Here is a 14,933-nt window from a genome sequence, read left to right as displayed (position 1 = left end):
GGAGCCAAGCACCGCGTTGTGGTCTTGACCGATCATAAGAATCTGATTTACCTCGAGTCGGCCAAGCGGCTGAACCCTAGACAGGCTCGATGGTCCCTGTTTTTCTCCCGTTTCGATTTTGTGGTTTCATATCTTCCGGGATCTAAGAATGTTAAAGCGGATGCCCTCTCTAGGAGTTTTTTGCCTGATTCTCCTGGAGTTCTTGAGCTGGTTGGCATTCTTAGGGAAGGGGTGATTCTTTCTGCCATCTCCCCTGATTTACGGCGGGTGCTTCAGGAATTTCAGGCTAATAAACCTGACCGCTGTCCTGTGGGGAAGCTGTTTGTTCCTGATAGATGGACAAGTAAGGTAATTTCTGAGGTCCATTGTTCGGTGTTGGCCGGTCATCCTGGGATTTTTGGTACCAGAGATTTGGTTTCTAGGTCCTTTTGGTGGCCTTCCCTGTCGCGGGATGTGCGTTCTTTTGTGCAGTCCTGTGGGACTTGTGCCCGGGCTAAGCCTTGCTGTTCCCGCGCTAGTGCGTTGCTTTTGCCTTTGCCTGTCCCTGAGAGGCCCTGGACGCATATTTCCATGGATTTTATTTCGGATCTTCCTGTGTCCCAGAGGATGTCTGTTATCTGGGTGGTTTGTGACCGGTTCTCTAAAATGGTCCATTTGGTACCTTTGCCTAAATTGCCTTCCTCCTCTGATTTGGTTCCATTGTTTTTTCAGCATGTGGTTCGTTTGCATGGCATTCCGAAGAATATTGTGTCTGACAGAGGTTCCCAGTTTGTTTCCAGGTTTTGGTGGGCCTTTTGTGCTAGGATGGGCATTAATTTGTCTTTTTCTTCTGCGTTCCATCCTCAGGATGATTGGATGGCTTTCTTGCCATTGGCCGAGTTTGCCCTTAATAATCGGGCCAGTTCGGCTACTTTGGTTTCGCCTTTTTTTTGTAATTTTGGTTTCCATCCTCGTTTTTCTTCAGGGCAGGTTGAGCCTTCTGATTGTCCTGGTGTAGATTCTGTGATGGACAGGTTACAGCAGATTTGGTCTCATGTGGTAGACAATTTGACGTTGTCTCAGGAAAAGGCTCAGCGTTTTGCTAACCGCCGTCGGTGTGTTGGTCCTCGGCTTCGTGTGGGGGATTTAGTCTGGTTATCTTCTCATCATGTTCCTATGAAGGTTTCTTCCCCTAAGTTCAGGCCTCGGTTTATTGGTCCTTATAAGATTTCTGAGATTATCAATCCAGTTTCTTTTCGTTTGGCCCTTCCAGCCTCTTTTGCCATCCACAATGTTTTCCATAGATCTTTGTTGCGGAGATATGTGGTACCCGTTGTTCTCTCTGTTGATCCTCCTGCCCCGGTGTTGGTTGAGGGGGAGTTGGAATATGTGGTTGAGAAAATTTTGGATTCTCGTTTTTCGAGGCGGAGGCTTCAGTATCTTGTCAAGTGGAAGGGTTATGGCCAGGAGGATAATTCTTGGGTGGTTGCCTCCGATGTCCATGCTGCCGATTTGGTTCGTGCTTTTCACTTGGCTCGTCCTGATCGGCCTGGGGGCTCTGGTGAGGGTTCGGTGTCCCCTCCTCAAGGGGGGGGTACTGTTGTGAGTTCCGCTCTTGGGCTCCCTCCGGTGGTTGTAAGTAGCACTTTTGTGAATTCTGCTCTTGGGCTCCCTCCTGTGGTTTTGAGTGGTATAGCTGCTTTTTGGATTTAGCATCAGCAGCTGCTTCCACTGATCGTCTTTCTGGCTCAGCTATTTTAGTCTGGCCTTATCCCTCAATCAATGCCAGTTGTCAATTGTTCCTGCTTGGAGTCACTGCTCTTTTGATTTCCCTGACACTCTGACCAGTTCAGCAAAGATAAGTCCTTGCCTGTCCTTTTGCAGTCCACTTGTTGTGGACTTTATTGTTCAGCACATTCAATGTTTTGCTCATTTGTCCAGATTATCAGTATGGATCTATTCAGCTAAGCTGGAAGCTCTGGGCTGCAGATTTTGCCCTCCACACCTTTAGTCAGGTGTGGAGATTTTTGCATATCTCTGCGGTGGACTTTTTCTAGTTTTTATTACTGACCGCACAGTGTTCTTTCCTGTACTATCTATCTAGCTAGAAGTGGCCTCCTTTGCTAAATCTTGTTTCATACTACGTATGTCATTTCCTTCTCCTCTCACAGTCATTATTTGTGGGGGGCTGTCCTATCCTTTGGGGATTTTCTCTGAGGCAAGATAGCTTTCCTATTTCTACCTTTAGGGGTAGCTAGTTCTCCGGCTGTGACGAGGTGTCCAGGGAGTGACAGGAACATCCCACGGCTACTGCTAGTGTTGTGTTAAGATCAGGAACTGCGGTCTGTATAGTTACCACCTGCTCAGAGCTAGTCGCATGTCGCTCCTAAATTACCAGTCCATAACAGGAAACATGAGCTAAATTTTATAAAATCGGTAAAAATAAGTAACATTCAGTAAACGTGCAGAAAAATATTTGCTTTGCCACAAAATTATTTTCATCACTTCAACAATGATATTAGTGGTGTATCATGAGCGTTTGGCATGTGTTTGATGAGAGGAGGTTATTTGCAGAGCTCAGAGGCATGGCATTCTTGTAAACAGTCATTTTTTTCCCTAACTTTATGTGTGCACATTTCGGCTAGCCAATCAGGGCAAGGAAGCACCCACAATCTTCTGACACACCGGCTTGTGTCTTTGGCTGCTGAAATCACATGTCCCTCTCCATATAAAGCGGACATCTTGTTTTAGCGTCATTTTGACAGTGTAACAGCGCTGAGAGGCTGGTCCGGTCGATGCCACTGATAACAGCAAGATGTTAGCTAGTTAGCTAGGCGGTTGTATATCAATCAGATAGTGTAGCTAACTAGTGTCCATTGTGGTTGTTAAATGTAACTTCCAGCTATTTCTTTTTCTTTTTTTGCCATTACTGAGGTCCACAGACATAGCCAGCAATCCACATGTCCTACAAGTGTGTTGTGCACTGCTTTTATTGTGCTCCATGCACGAGTATAGCATTCTAATTAATATTCTTTCACAAGCTAAATGTGAAACAGCCTGCTGTATCCCACCTTGTCATTTAGTGCTGTGGTGATATAAAACTGTCTGCAGACCTAAGGCACATTAAAAAAGTTAGAATTTTTTCTGTTTCATAATGTGTTACAGCCTGCTGTACCCCACATTGTCATTTTTTGACAGTGATATGAACCTGTCTGCAGACCTAAAGCACATAAAAAAAAATTATAATTTTTCAGTTGCAAAATGTTAAGCGACCTGCTGTATCACACTTTGTCATTTGCTTGGGTTGAAATTAAGCTGTAGAGGCCTGATCCAGAGTCCACAAAAAATTCTTCTGTTTTTAATGTCATACAGTACAGGACATGACTTTAACCCCTTACTGACATTGGGCATAATAGTACACCAATGTTGGTATCTCTCCCTTTGATTTGGGCTCCGGCGGTGAGCCCACATTTTTCCCAGGACATGTCAGCTGTTTTGAACAGCTGACATGTGCCTACAATAGTCGCGGGTGGAATTGCAATCCACCCATGGCTATTAAGTAGTCAAATGCCACTTTCAAACTCTGACAGCAGCATTTAAATGGTGCTCCTGACAATCGCGCCGGAAATATGCACACTGGTGACCTGCATCACGTGATCGCCGGTCATCAGTGTGTCAGCATGACAACCCGAGGTCGCCTGGAGACCTCTATGGCTGTCAGTGCTTGATTGTTGTGAGCGCCATCCAGTGGTCGGCGCTCATAGCAAGTTAGTAATTCTACTACATATAGGCGATCTGACAATCACCTCTATGTATCAGAGCCGATCGGACTATGGCTGCTTCTAGTCTCCTATGGAGATTATTGAAGCATGCCAAAAGTAAAAACATTTTTTTTTAAATCTTAAAAAAAATATATAAAAGTTCAAATCACCCCCCTTTCACCCTATTCAAAATAAAACAATAAAAATAAAATCAAACCTAAACATATTTGGCATTGCCGTGTTGAGAATTGCCCGATCTATAAAAAAAGGATTAACTTGATTGCTAAATGGCGTAGCGAGAAAAAAGCCAAAATGCAAAAATTATGTTTTTGTTTTGACACAGAAAGATCTTATTAAAATGCAATAATGGGCAATCAAAAGACCGTATCTACAGCAAAATAGTATCATTAAAAACGTCAGCTCGGCATGCAAAAAATATGCCCTCGCCTAACCCGAGATTACGAAAAATGAAGATGCTACAGGTATCGGAATTTGTCACAATTTTTTTTTAGCAAAGTTTGGAAGTTTTTTCAACACTTAGATAAAAAAGGACCTAGACATGTTTTGTATCTGTGAACTCGAATTGACCTGTAAAATCATAATGGTAGGTCAGTTATAGCATTTAGAGAACCTAGTAAAAATGACAAACAAAAAGCAAGTGTGGGATTGCATTTTTGAATGCAATTTCACTGCACTTGGAATTTTGTTCCCGTTTTCTAGTATGTGACATGGTAAAACTAATGGTGTCATTCAAACGTACAACTCGTTCCGCAAATAACAAGCGTTCGCATGGCCATATTGACAGAAAAATAAAAAAGTTATGGCTCTGGGAATAAGGGGAGCGAAAAACAAAAATGCAAAACCAAAATAAGCCAGGGGGTTAAAGGGTAATATAGTTTGCAGCATCTAGTGTGTTATAGAGGCCCAATCCAGAGGCCACAAAAAAATCTTCTGTTCCTAGTATCATACTTTAGGGGACCTGACTTTAAAATAGTTTGTAGCATCTAGTGTGTTAAAGAGGTCTTGGATGTCCATTTGCTGGATTGGGTGTAGTGAAAGAACTCTTGGTCCCTATTATCCTATTTCAACTCTGGTGAAAAGGATACCACTTTCTTTGTGTCTGCCAATAATAATATTTGGAAATGTGAACACTCCTATTTGGGTGTCTATCTGCTGCATTGGACGTAGTGGAAGACCTGTTGGTCCCTAGTCTACTATTTCTACTGTGGTGAAATTGATGCCACTTTGTTGGTGTCTGACAATAATTTTTGGAAATGTGAAGACTCCTGTTTGGTTCTCCTTCATGTGTGTTGCTTGTAGCAGTAGGCCTCCGAGACCGTCAGACCTCCACTTCATTGGACTCAACTACCCGTGTTACTATCCTTAAATTTCTGACAGTGGTAGTCTAGAATACCGATATTTGTGCCACCTGACTGTGGCTCAGCATGAAAGCAGGTAGAGGTGTTACATGTGGTATCTGGGCTCCCAGCACAGGAGGCCCTACACCGATCCCTCACCCACCTCGTCTTACTGTGACATTCAATTAAAAGCTGTAAATGCTGGCACAGATGCCGATACCTCATGCCTGGCTGATGGTTGCAGTGCCATGCTAAAGTATGTACTGTGGGCGAATTGAGGCCACTTTCCTGGTATCTGTCCCGCATTTGATGAGTATTGGCAACATTTTGGGGCCGTTATAAGGTATTGTGCATGCGTTTGTTTTTGCCTCCCTTTGAGCTGAATGGCGTTCAGTTATGTTCGACAAATATTCGACCAATTAATTGGTGAATATTGCAAATTCGGCATAATGTAATCCGAACTGAACATCGAAATATTCGCTCATCTCTATTCTACAAGTCAGATCACCGTGGGGCACTGGATTACCTGGCGGAAAGGTGAGTGTATGTTGGTTTGTTATTTTACATTATTTCTACGAGATGAGGGCATCGGGGATTGGGCGTTAAGGGTGAGCATAATGGGTTTTAATTTTTATTTTAAAGTGTATGTAATTTTACATTCTTTCTTAAACTGTGAGCACAGGCACTGGCAGATGAGACTCCATCTCCCATCAGTGTCACCTACTGTCACTGTTATCAGTGACAGCAGACTAGTCCGATGGGAGCAGTAGTCTCATCAGCCCCAGCCTGGGGTTACAGTCACAGATGTGGGGTCACGCTGACATCTGCTAGCATGATCCCACAGCACTGTGACCAACAGTACGGGCGGTAGTGTTACTGTGGGTGACAGTCACAGCTGCGGGGTGATGCTAATATATGACAACATGATCTTGCAGTAATCTGAGCGACAGTAGCGCGGTATAATTACCGTGGGTCGCAGTCACAGCTTTGGTATCACACTGACATCTGACAGCATGACCCCAGCAGCGCACTGACTGACGGTCTTACCGGCGGTAGCATTACATAAGATAAGAACCACCGTGCCAGTGTTTCCCATGCTGGCTGTCACACAGATGACAGTGTGGGAAACACCATAGGAAGCCGGTAAAATGCAAAACAAAAACTCAGCAAATTTGACTGACTCAACTGATGTCAATGGATGTGGAAACGCAAAAAGAAGAGACATGCTGCAGAAAACAATGCACTGCAAATACGCACAGAAATTTACTAATCGTGTGCACAACACTTCTTGATTGTCATTGAATAAGCTTGCATAAGGATTCTATAGCAGTTTTGGCCCATTTCCGTACAGAAAAAATGCTGCAAAAACACATAAAAAATGCACTGTGGGCACATAGAGTTACCAGACAGCACGCTTATTGAAAGTTCCTTGCACGGCTTTTCTGATGTCTTTATTCCTCAGACTGTATATAATGGGGTTGACCAAAGGGGTAAAGACAGTAAATAGCAGAGATAAGATCTTATTCATGGTGACTGTTTCTCTTCTTGTGGGAATGACATAAACAATGAACATTGTCCAGTAGAATATGGAAACCACCAGGAGGACAAGAGTTAATAAAATACAGTGAGCATAAATAAAAAGGTGACAGAAAATATCAGGGAGTACCAAAATGCTGTTACCTATATGTGAATGGTAGATGGGAGACAGGAAAAAGTCTCTAAGGCCGGGTTCACACTTTCGCATCGGGGCATTGTGGAGGGCTGCGTGCTTTCTCTGCTAAGCCCTGCCTACTACCGCATACTTCAGCTTTTGTCCTGCATACCTGTCTTTAAGATTGGGTACGCAGGACATGCGGATGTATGCGGATGTATGAGGATGTGCCGTTTTGGCGCACCCGCCGTCCGCACAAAACGCAACTTGTTTTTTTAAAAAGAGTTCCAGTGTGGTTGCGCAGAAGGAGTCCATAGTTATTCTGCTACTTCATTGTAGTGCGGGCCTCCCTCAGGAGCTTCATTTGAATTGTTTTGCAGCGCCCCCACTGCCGCAGGGCCGAGGGGCACCCGGTCCCGGGCCTCTGAGTCCCTGCTCTGGGGTTGTCACGGTGGCTAGGCCCGGTCCGTGACCCTGCCGAGGGGCGCACAGTGAATTGTGGAGATGAGGACGGTGGTGGGGATGCGGTGCGGTGCAGTGCCGGCCGAAGTAAATCACAAGGACACAGGGGTGCAGTCTCTTTACCTCTTTACTGAAGATCTCTGAGTCCTCAGTCCGGATTCCGGATCACCAGGCTGCGCAAGTCCGGCCGGTCCAATGGCACCTCCAGAGTTCTCTTTGCAGGTGGAAATCTGTGCCTTCCTGCTAGCGCTATGTGTTGTGGTCCTCCCCTGCTGAGCTTACGGGATAGTACCCCACAACTGTTGTGTCTGTTTCTCGTGTTCCCTCACAACTCGTTCGGATGATGTTCTTCTCCTCCGTCCCTCCCTGATGTTCTGGTTAGGACGCACCCGTATGACGAGTAGGCTCGGAGCTCTTCCGGGACCCTAGAGTCGCCACTCTCCTAGTGTGCCCCCCATGTCTTCATAGGTGATGTATGTGAGACAGCCTGCCTGAGACTGACTGTCCTGCCGTTGGTTTGAAGTATTGCCTGGAGCTATATATAGAAATACTTCCTCGGCGTTCCGGCCGCCGGTTGTGCGCCTCAGTAGGATGTTGCCTCGGTCTCACAGCACGACTCCTACTGGTATTTCTCCTTTTGCTTTGATCTCGTTTCTCACTCAGCACAATATATCTCGCTTCTGATCCTTTCTTAGGGCACCGCCGCTATGCTGAGCAGGCACGGTCCCGTGACGTTCTTCCTCGTTGCCAGGCCTCTGTCAGGGTCCCAAACCTGACAGGGACCCTACCGAATCTTCCCCCACAACACCCTCTGCCACAAGGTGTTGCCTGGTTCCAACCCAGTCAGCTTTCTCTCTAACTTCCTGCCTGACCCCCAGTTTACCCACAGTGGTGAGGAGTGGCCTAATAAATAGCACCCTTAGCTCCCCCTGGTGGCCCGGCTGTGAAATGTATTGGTGTACGTGATACCTGGTCAGATGAACTCCTTCAGTGCCATCAGACGTACCATAGCCCCCCTTAGCGGCGGAGCCACAGTACTGCAACGACCAGGACTCTGGGGTGCTGCAATATCACTCACACATTTAAAGGGAAACCTCTAAATAAGTGCTTAGCATAGAGCGCCAGATAAATGTGATCCAAATTGTTATATAAAATGTTCCCAATAAAAGATTCAATTCAAGCCACAAAAAATCTAATTTCCTCTCAGGTCCGTCTTATGTTAACAAAGATATAGGGGTTTACAAATTACTTGTAGCACAAAGGCTATGGAAAATCTAAATGGCCTTGCCCCCCCAAAAGAAATTCAGCAAATTCTGTGCTCCGAAATCCAAATGTCCTCTCACGACAACGTATTGGTCACTATAATGGCAGTTTGCAATTTTCACTCAGCAACATCCAATGCTGCTTGTTTCTGGAAAACTCCCATGGAGTCAAAATCGTTATGACACCTGTAGATAAATTGCCAAAGGGGTAGAATTTCCAGTATAGGGTCACTTGAGGGAGGATTCTGCTGTTCTAGCAGTTAGGGGCTCTGTATATGGAGTCCGCAAACTATTCCAGGAAATTCCTCGCTCCAGGATTCCTCTTGTAGAGCAGTAATGCTTAGTCATTCGACGAGAATCGGCAGAACGCTATTTGCCAATAGCGGTATGTCCCTCCCAAGTCTTGCTGTGTGGCTAAAGTCACATTTGGGGTATTTCTACATTCAGCAGAAATTGTGCCATTTTTACCCATTTTCCAATGTGAACATGTAAAATCTGTTGCCAAAACAAAATTTTGGTGGTAAAAATATAAGTATTTCTGTCTTCATTACCCAATGATATAAAATTCTGTGACCCAACTGTGGCATCAGTATGGTCACGGCACCCTCATTTGAATTCATTGAGGGGTGTAATTTTTAAAATGGGGTCACTTATTGGGGGTTTCCACTGTTCTAGCACCTCAGAGGCTCTGCCACTGTGACAAGGCACCTTCAAACCAGACTGGCAAAATGTGAACTCCAATATGGTGCCTCTTCCCTTCTTAGCTTTGCAATGTGCCTTAAACATAGTTTTCCACCACGTATGCGGTATCAGGGTACTCAGGACAAATTGCACAATTCATTTTGATGTCCATTTTCCCCTGCTGTTCTTGATAAATTAAAAAAATTGGGACAAAAATAGCATTTCATGGGGAAAAATGTGATTTTTCTTCTTTTCACTGATCTACGTTATAAACTTCTGTGAAGCAGCTGGGGGTTCATGATGCTCATTACACATTTGAGGGGTGTAGCTGGCAAAATGGTGTCATTGTGGGGAATTTTAAACTGGTTAGGCACAACATAGGCTCTCGATGTGAGACATGACACCGGGAGACCATTCTATCAAAGTCTGCATTCCAAAAGGTCGCTTCTTGTTTTCTGAGCTTAAACAGTATTTTACACCCACTAGGGTTGAGCGAAATGGGTCGGCAATTTTCAGAAGTCGCCGACTTTTGGCAAAGTCGGGTTTCATGAAACCCGACCCGACCCCTGTGTGGGGTCGGCCATGAAGTCGGCGATGTTCTGAATCTGGAATCGGAATTCCGATACCGATTCCCGATATATTTAAGATATCGGGAATTGGTATCGGAAATCAGATTTAAGTGTAAAATAAAGAATTAAAATAAAAAATATCGCTATACTTACACTCTGATGCGCCCTGGTACTAAGCGGGAACCTTCCTTCCTTAGAATCAGCCTTCCAGGACCTTGCGGTGACGTCGCGGTGACGTCGCGGCTTGTGATTGGTCGCGCGGCCGCCCATGTGACCGCTCGCGTGACCAATCACAAGCCGCAACGTCACCGTGACGTCACCATAGGTCCTGGAAGGGCTGATTCTTAGGGAGGAAGGCTGCCGGAAAGAAGCTGAGGGTGAGTATATTCCTATTAGGCCGGAGACACACTGGTGCGAGAGACGGCCGAGTCTCGCTGGTTAAAAGCAAGCTGTGGCACCTGCATTCCGGAGCTGAGCGTGCAGCTCCATGTATTGCTATGGAGCCGCACGCTCCGCTCCGGAGTGCAGGTGCCACAGCTTGCTTTTAACCAGCGAGACTCGGCCGTCTCTCGCACCAGTGTGTCTCCGGCCTTAGGTATATACTCACCCTCGGACATGCCCTGCTTCTTTCCGGCAGCCTTCCTTCCTAAGAATCAGCCCTTCCAGGACCTTCGGTGACGTCATGGTGACGTCGCAGCTTGTGATTGGTCGCGCGAGCGGTCACATGGGCGGCCGCGCGACCAATCACAAGCCGCGACGTCACCGCGACGTCACCGCAAGGTCCTGGAAGGCTGATTCTAAGGAAGGAAGGTTCCCGCTTAGTACTAGGGCGCATCAGAGTGTAAGTATAGTGATATTTTTTATTTTAATTCTTTATTTTACACTTAAATATGGATCCCAGGGCCTGAAGGAGAGTTTCCGCTCCTTCAGACCCTGGGAACCATTGGAAACCCAATGCACTGCATTGGGTTTCGAGTTTCGGACGACCCCGACTTTTTTATAGGATCGGCCGATTTCACTCGACCCGACTTTTGAAAAAGTCGGGTTTCGTGAAACCCGACCCGATCCTATAAAAGTAAAGGTCGCTCAACCCTAAAACCCACATGTGGGTTATCTTTGTATTCAGGAGAAAATTCACAACAAATTGTATGGTGCAACTTCTCCTGCTACTATTGTGAAAATGCAAAATTTGGGCAAAAATTATATTTGTGGGAATTTTTTTTTATTTGCGGTTCAATGTTACAAACCTCTATGAAGAATCTAGGGGTTCAATGTGCTCACCACATACCTAGATAAGTTCCCTGAGAGGTCTAGTTTCCAAACTGGTGTCAATTGTTTGGGGTTTCCACTGTTTAGGCACATCAGGGGCTCTCCAAATGCATCATGTGACCGCTAATTATTCCAGCAAATTATGCATTCAAAAAATCAATTCCTTCTGAGCCCTGGCGTGTGCACAAAATTACACAACAAATTTGGGGGTCTTCTTTTTCCTGTCACCCTTGCAAAATTTAAAAATAAATTGTGTCTAAAGTAAAATTTTTGTGACAAAAAGTTAAATGTTAATTTTGTCCTTACACATTCCAAAAATTCCTGTGATGCACCTGGTTGGTTAATAAGCTTCTTCAATATGGATTGAGCACTTGAGTGAAGCAGTTTTTAGAATGGTGTCACTCTTAGGTATTTTCTGTCATATCAGCCAATCAATGTCACTTCAAATTTGACGTGGTCCTAATAAAAATGGTTTTGTAAATTTTGTCGGAAAAATTAGAAATCGCTGGTCAAATTTTAACTCTTATAACTGTCTAATAAAAAAAATGTTGTTTTAAAAACAGTGCTGATATAAAGTTGACATGTGGGAAATGTTATTTATTAACTATTTTGTGTGATATAACTCTCTGATTTATAGGCATAAAAATTAAAAGTTTGACAATTGGAAAACTTTCTATATTTTCATAAAATGTCCAATTTTTCCACAAACAAGCGCAAGTCATATCAAAGAACTTTTACCACTATCATAAAGTACAATATGTCACAAGAAAACTTTCTCAGAATTAGTTGTATCCGTTGAAGTGTTCATACAATAACTTTTAAAAGAATAATAGTGAGTGCCGTTCCTATTGGTGAGTGCCGTGTGTTGGGTGTCGAGTTGCCGCCATTGCACAGGGGGAATATCGAACCATGTCTACTGTGGTCTCCCATTCTCCTCCGGCCACAGTGGAACCTGCTCAGCGGAGACATCGGTCCCAGTGTCTGGATCAGGCTGATACTGTGCACTTGATTACTGCTGCCTTTCCAAGCTCTGCCTTTGTAGCCAGCACTGATCAGCAGTGAGCAGGCGTTTCTGGGACTAAGTCCAATTTTTCCCATACTGAGCATGCCCATGGGATGACCTCCCATTGAAGGCCGGGGGTCACATGTTCAGGTCCTGTTGCGGCTCCTATTGGACCATCTGGAATGTCCTGGAGCGCTACTTCTATAAAAGGTTCGCATTGCCACTCGGCCATGTGCTAGTATGAACTTGATGACGTGTGTGTGTAGATGGATGTATGTTGATGGATGAAAGCTCCTTAATCATTCCCATTCCTTGTGTTGATGACTGCTCGTGAATGGTGGAAGCTATCTAGCGCCCAACAGTGCAACCTGCACACTTAGCACACGTTGCAGCATCTAATCGCAGTGCCCGCTTGTACGGCACCATGTGCAATCAGTGCTCTTTCCTGACAGCCGGTCAGTGTAGGGTGGGAACTCCCACTTGGATTCAGCATCTGACTCAGGGCGTCCTCAGGCGCAGATTCAAAAGCCACCGAGGGTCAGAGCGAGTCCAATCATCAGTTTAGTGGGGGTGATTCATAGGGATCCCACTAGTGTCTTTCAGTTGCTCCCTGTGACTGCTAACAGGGCACAGCATATTTATGGCGATTTTGTGAAACAACAGAGTTTACTTCTATTCACACTGGGTGAGGTCTAACCCACGTGTGACCAAGTGTCCATCCGCAATTACTCAGCAGTAGGTGTCATCTCTGCACGGTGGACCCCGGACTGCGAACGCACCTCATATTCTATAATATTCTTATTTGGTGCATTCCGCCAGTCCTAGCACCATGTCTATTGATGAGTGTCATACCTATTGGTGAGTGCCATCTCTATTGGTGAGTGCCATACCTATTGATGAGTGCCGTGCCTATTGATAAGTGCTGTACCTATTGGTGAGTGACATACCTATTGTGAGTGCCATGCCTATTATTGATCCGCACTTTGTCTATAAGCTGTTTAGTGGCCACGTCCGAGTTCTGCAGCTCAGCTGCTATTCAAATGAATTCACAATAGATTTTTGAATTGAAGAATAAAAGTAGAAAACATATCTATTCACTAAAATTCTTACAAACATTTTACAACTGTCCATTTAACTCTCTAAAACAATTTTTCATTTCACTTTGTAGGCTGTACAATTTTTAAACTAATTACTCTTTAGATATTGCCCTAAACAAATGGGGCTCATGAGACAACATAACAAATCTCCTAAGACATATATTACCTGGTGCCTCACCGTACATATACAATATAAATATCTCCAGTACACCAGGCTCCACTATGGCTCACATTCATGCATCCAATGACCATTCATAATGACTGTGAAGTTGTTTCCTTGAGACATTTCTTCAGTAAAGGATACAGATTCCTAAACAGTAATTCAGACTTTTCAAAATGTATATGAAAAATGATGTAAGTATCATTATTAATGCTCTATGTGATGATACACAATCAATTCTGATTCAGATTCTTTTCACATTGTGTGATATGTACAGTAAATATTCGAGATACAAGTGCTATCATTAAGTGTCTTATTAAAATTTCTACTTCTAAGCTGATCCTTGTTTTCTGGGACACAGCAGGTCCTGCTTCCTCCAAGCTGATAACATGATGGAGAAGAGCAATAAGTGATGTTAACACTTCCTAATCTGTACACATGGTGTTCATTTATCTCTATGAATACAGTGATCAGGAGCGCAGAGTTGGTAATGAACCATCTCTGCCTTCACCATGGGAAGCCCAGCAATGTTTGACAGCTTGCTCCCTGCTTCAATACCTACATTATTTCATGCAGCTGTTTTCTCTGCAGTCTTATTTTATAACATCATTGCAAGACAACATGCAGAGCACCCAGACATCTACGGTCTATGGGTGTACTGGAAGTAGTTAATGTTCTTGGTTAATTTACAGTGTTATACATTTTTCTTGATAATTTGTGCATATACAAAAAATGATGTTATTTCCTGGTTTAACTCATTTTTAATAAAGGGAATTACTCAGAGGTTCGTTTTATATCAAATGTATCAAATATTATTATAAAACATTACATATTCTGGAAGCCTACTGCAATATACAGTGATATGAAAAAGTTTGGGCACCCCTATTAATCTTAAGCTTAATGTTTTATAAAAATTGTTTTTTTTCAACAGCTATTTCAGTTTCCTATATCTAATAACTGTTGGACACAGTAATGTTTCTGCCTTGAAATGAGGTTTATTGTACTAACAGAAAATGTGCAATCTGCATTGAAACAAAATTTGACAGGTGCATAAGTATGGGCACCCTTATCATTTTCTTGTTTTAAATACTCCTACCTACTTTTTACTGACTTACTAAAGCCCTTTTTTTTGGTTTTGTAACCTCATTGAGCTTTGAACTTCATAGCCAGGTGTATGCAATCATGAGAAAAGCTATTTAAAGTGGCCACTTGCAAGTTGTTCTCCAGTTTGAATCTCCTCTGAAGAGTGGCATCATGGGCTCCTCAAAACAACTGTCAAATGATCTGAAAACAAAGATTATTCAACATAGTTGTTCAGGGGAAGGATACAAAAATCTGTCTCAGAGATTTAACCTGTCAATTTCCACTGTGAGGAACATAGTAAGGAAATGGAAGAACACAGGTACAGTTCTTGTTAAGGCCAGAAGTGGCAGGCCAAGAAAAACATCAGAAAGGCAGAGAAGAAGAATGGTGAGATCAGTCAAGGACAATCCTCAGGCCACCTCCAGAGAGCTGCAGCATCAACTTGCTGCAGATGGTGTCACTGTGCATCGGTCAACTAGGCAACGCACTTTGCACAAGGAGAAGCTGTATGGGAGAGTGATGCGAAAGAAGCCGTTTCTGCAAGCACGCCACAAACAGAGTCGGCTGAGGTATGCAAAAGCACATTTGGAGAAGCCAA

The 14,933-nt window shown here is 44.1% G+C and overlaps 1 protein-coding gene across 1 annotated transcript in view; it reads left to right on the top strand.

The window, feature by feature from the left end:
* The first annotated feature begins 4,207 nt into the window (after nt 1–4,207).
* The window catches only part of LOC143774637 (olfactory receptor 6B9-like), a 42,880-nt gene continuing 32,154 nt past the window's right edge, over nt 4,208–14,933 (top strand). The window contains exon 1 of the mRNA XM_077262391.1: nt 4,208–4,222. Coding sequence (XP_077118506.1) covers nt 4,208–4,222 — 15 coding nt within the window. The remainder of the gene's footprint in view (nt 4,223–14,933) is intronic.

The sequence above is a fragment of the Ranitomeya variabilis genome, chromosome 5 (genome assembly GCF_051348905.1).
Source record: "Ranitomeya variabilis isolate aRanVar5 chromosome 5, aRanVar5.hap1, whole genome shotgun sequence".
Lineage (NCBI taxonomy): Eukaryota > Metazoa > Chordata > Amphibia > Anura > Dendrobatidae > Ranitomeya > Ranitomeya variabilis.
This window is presented reverse-complemented; position numbering and strand designations above follow the sequence as displayed.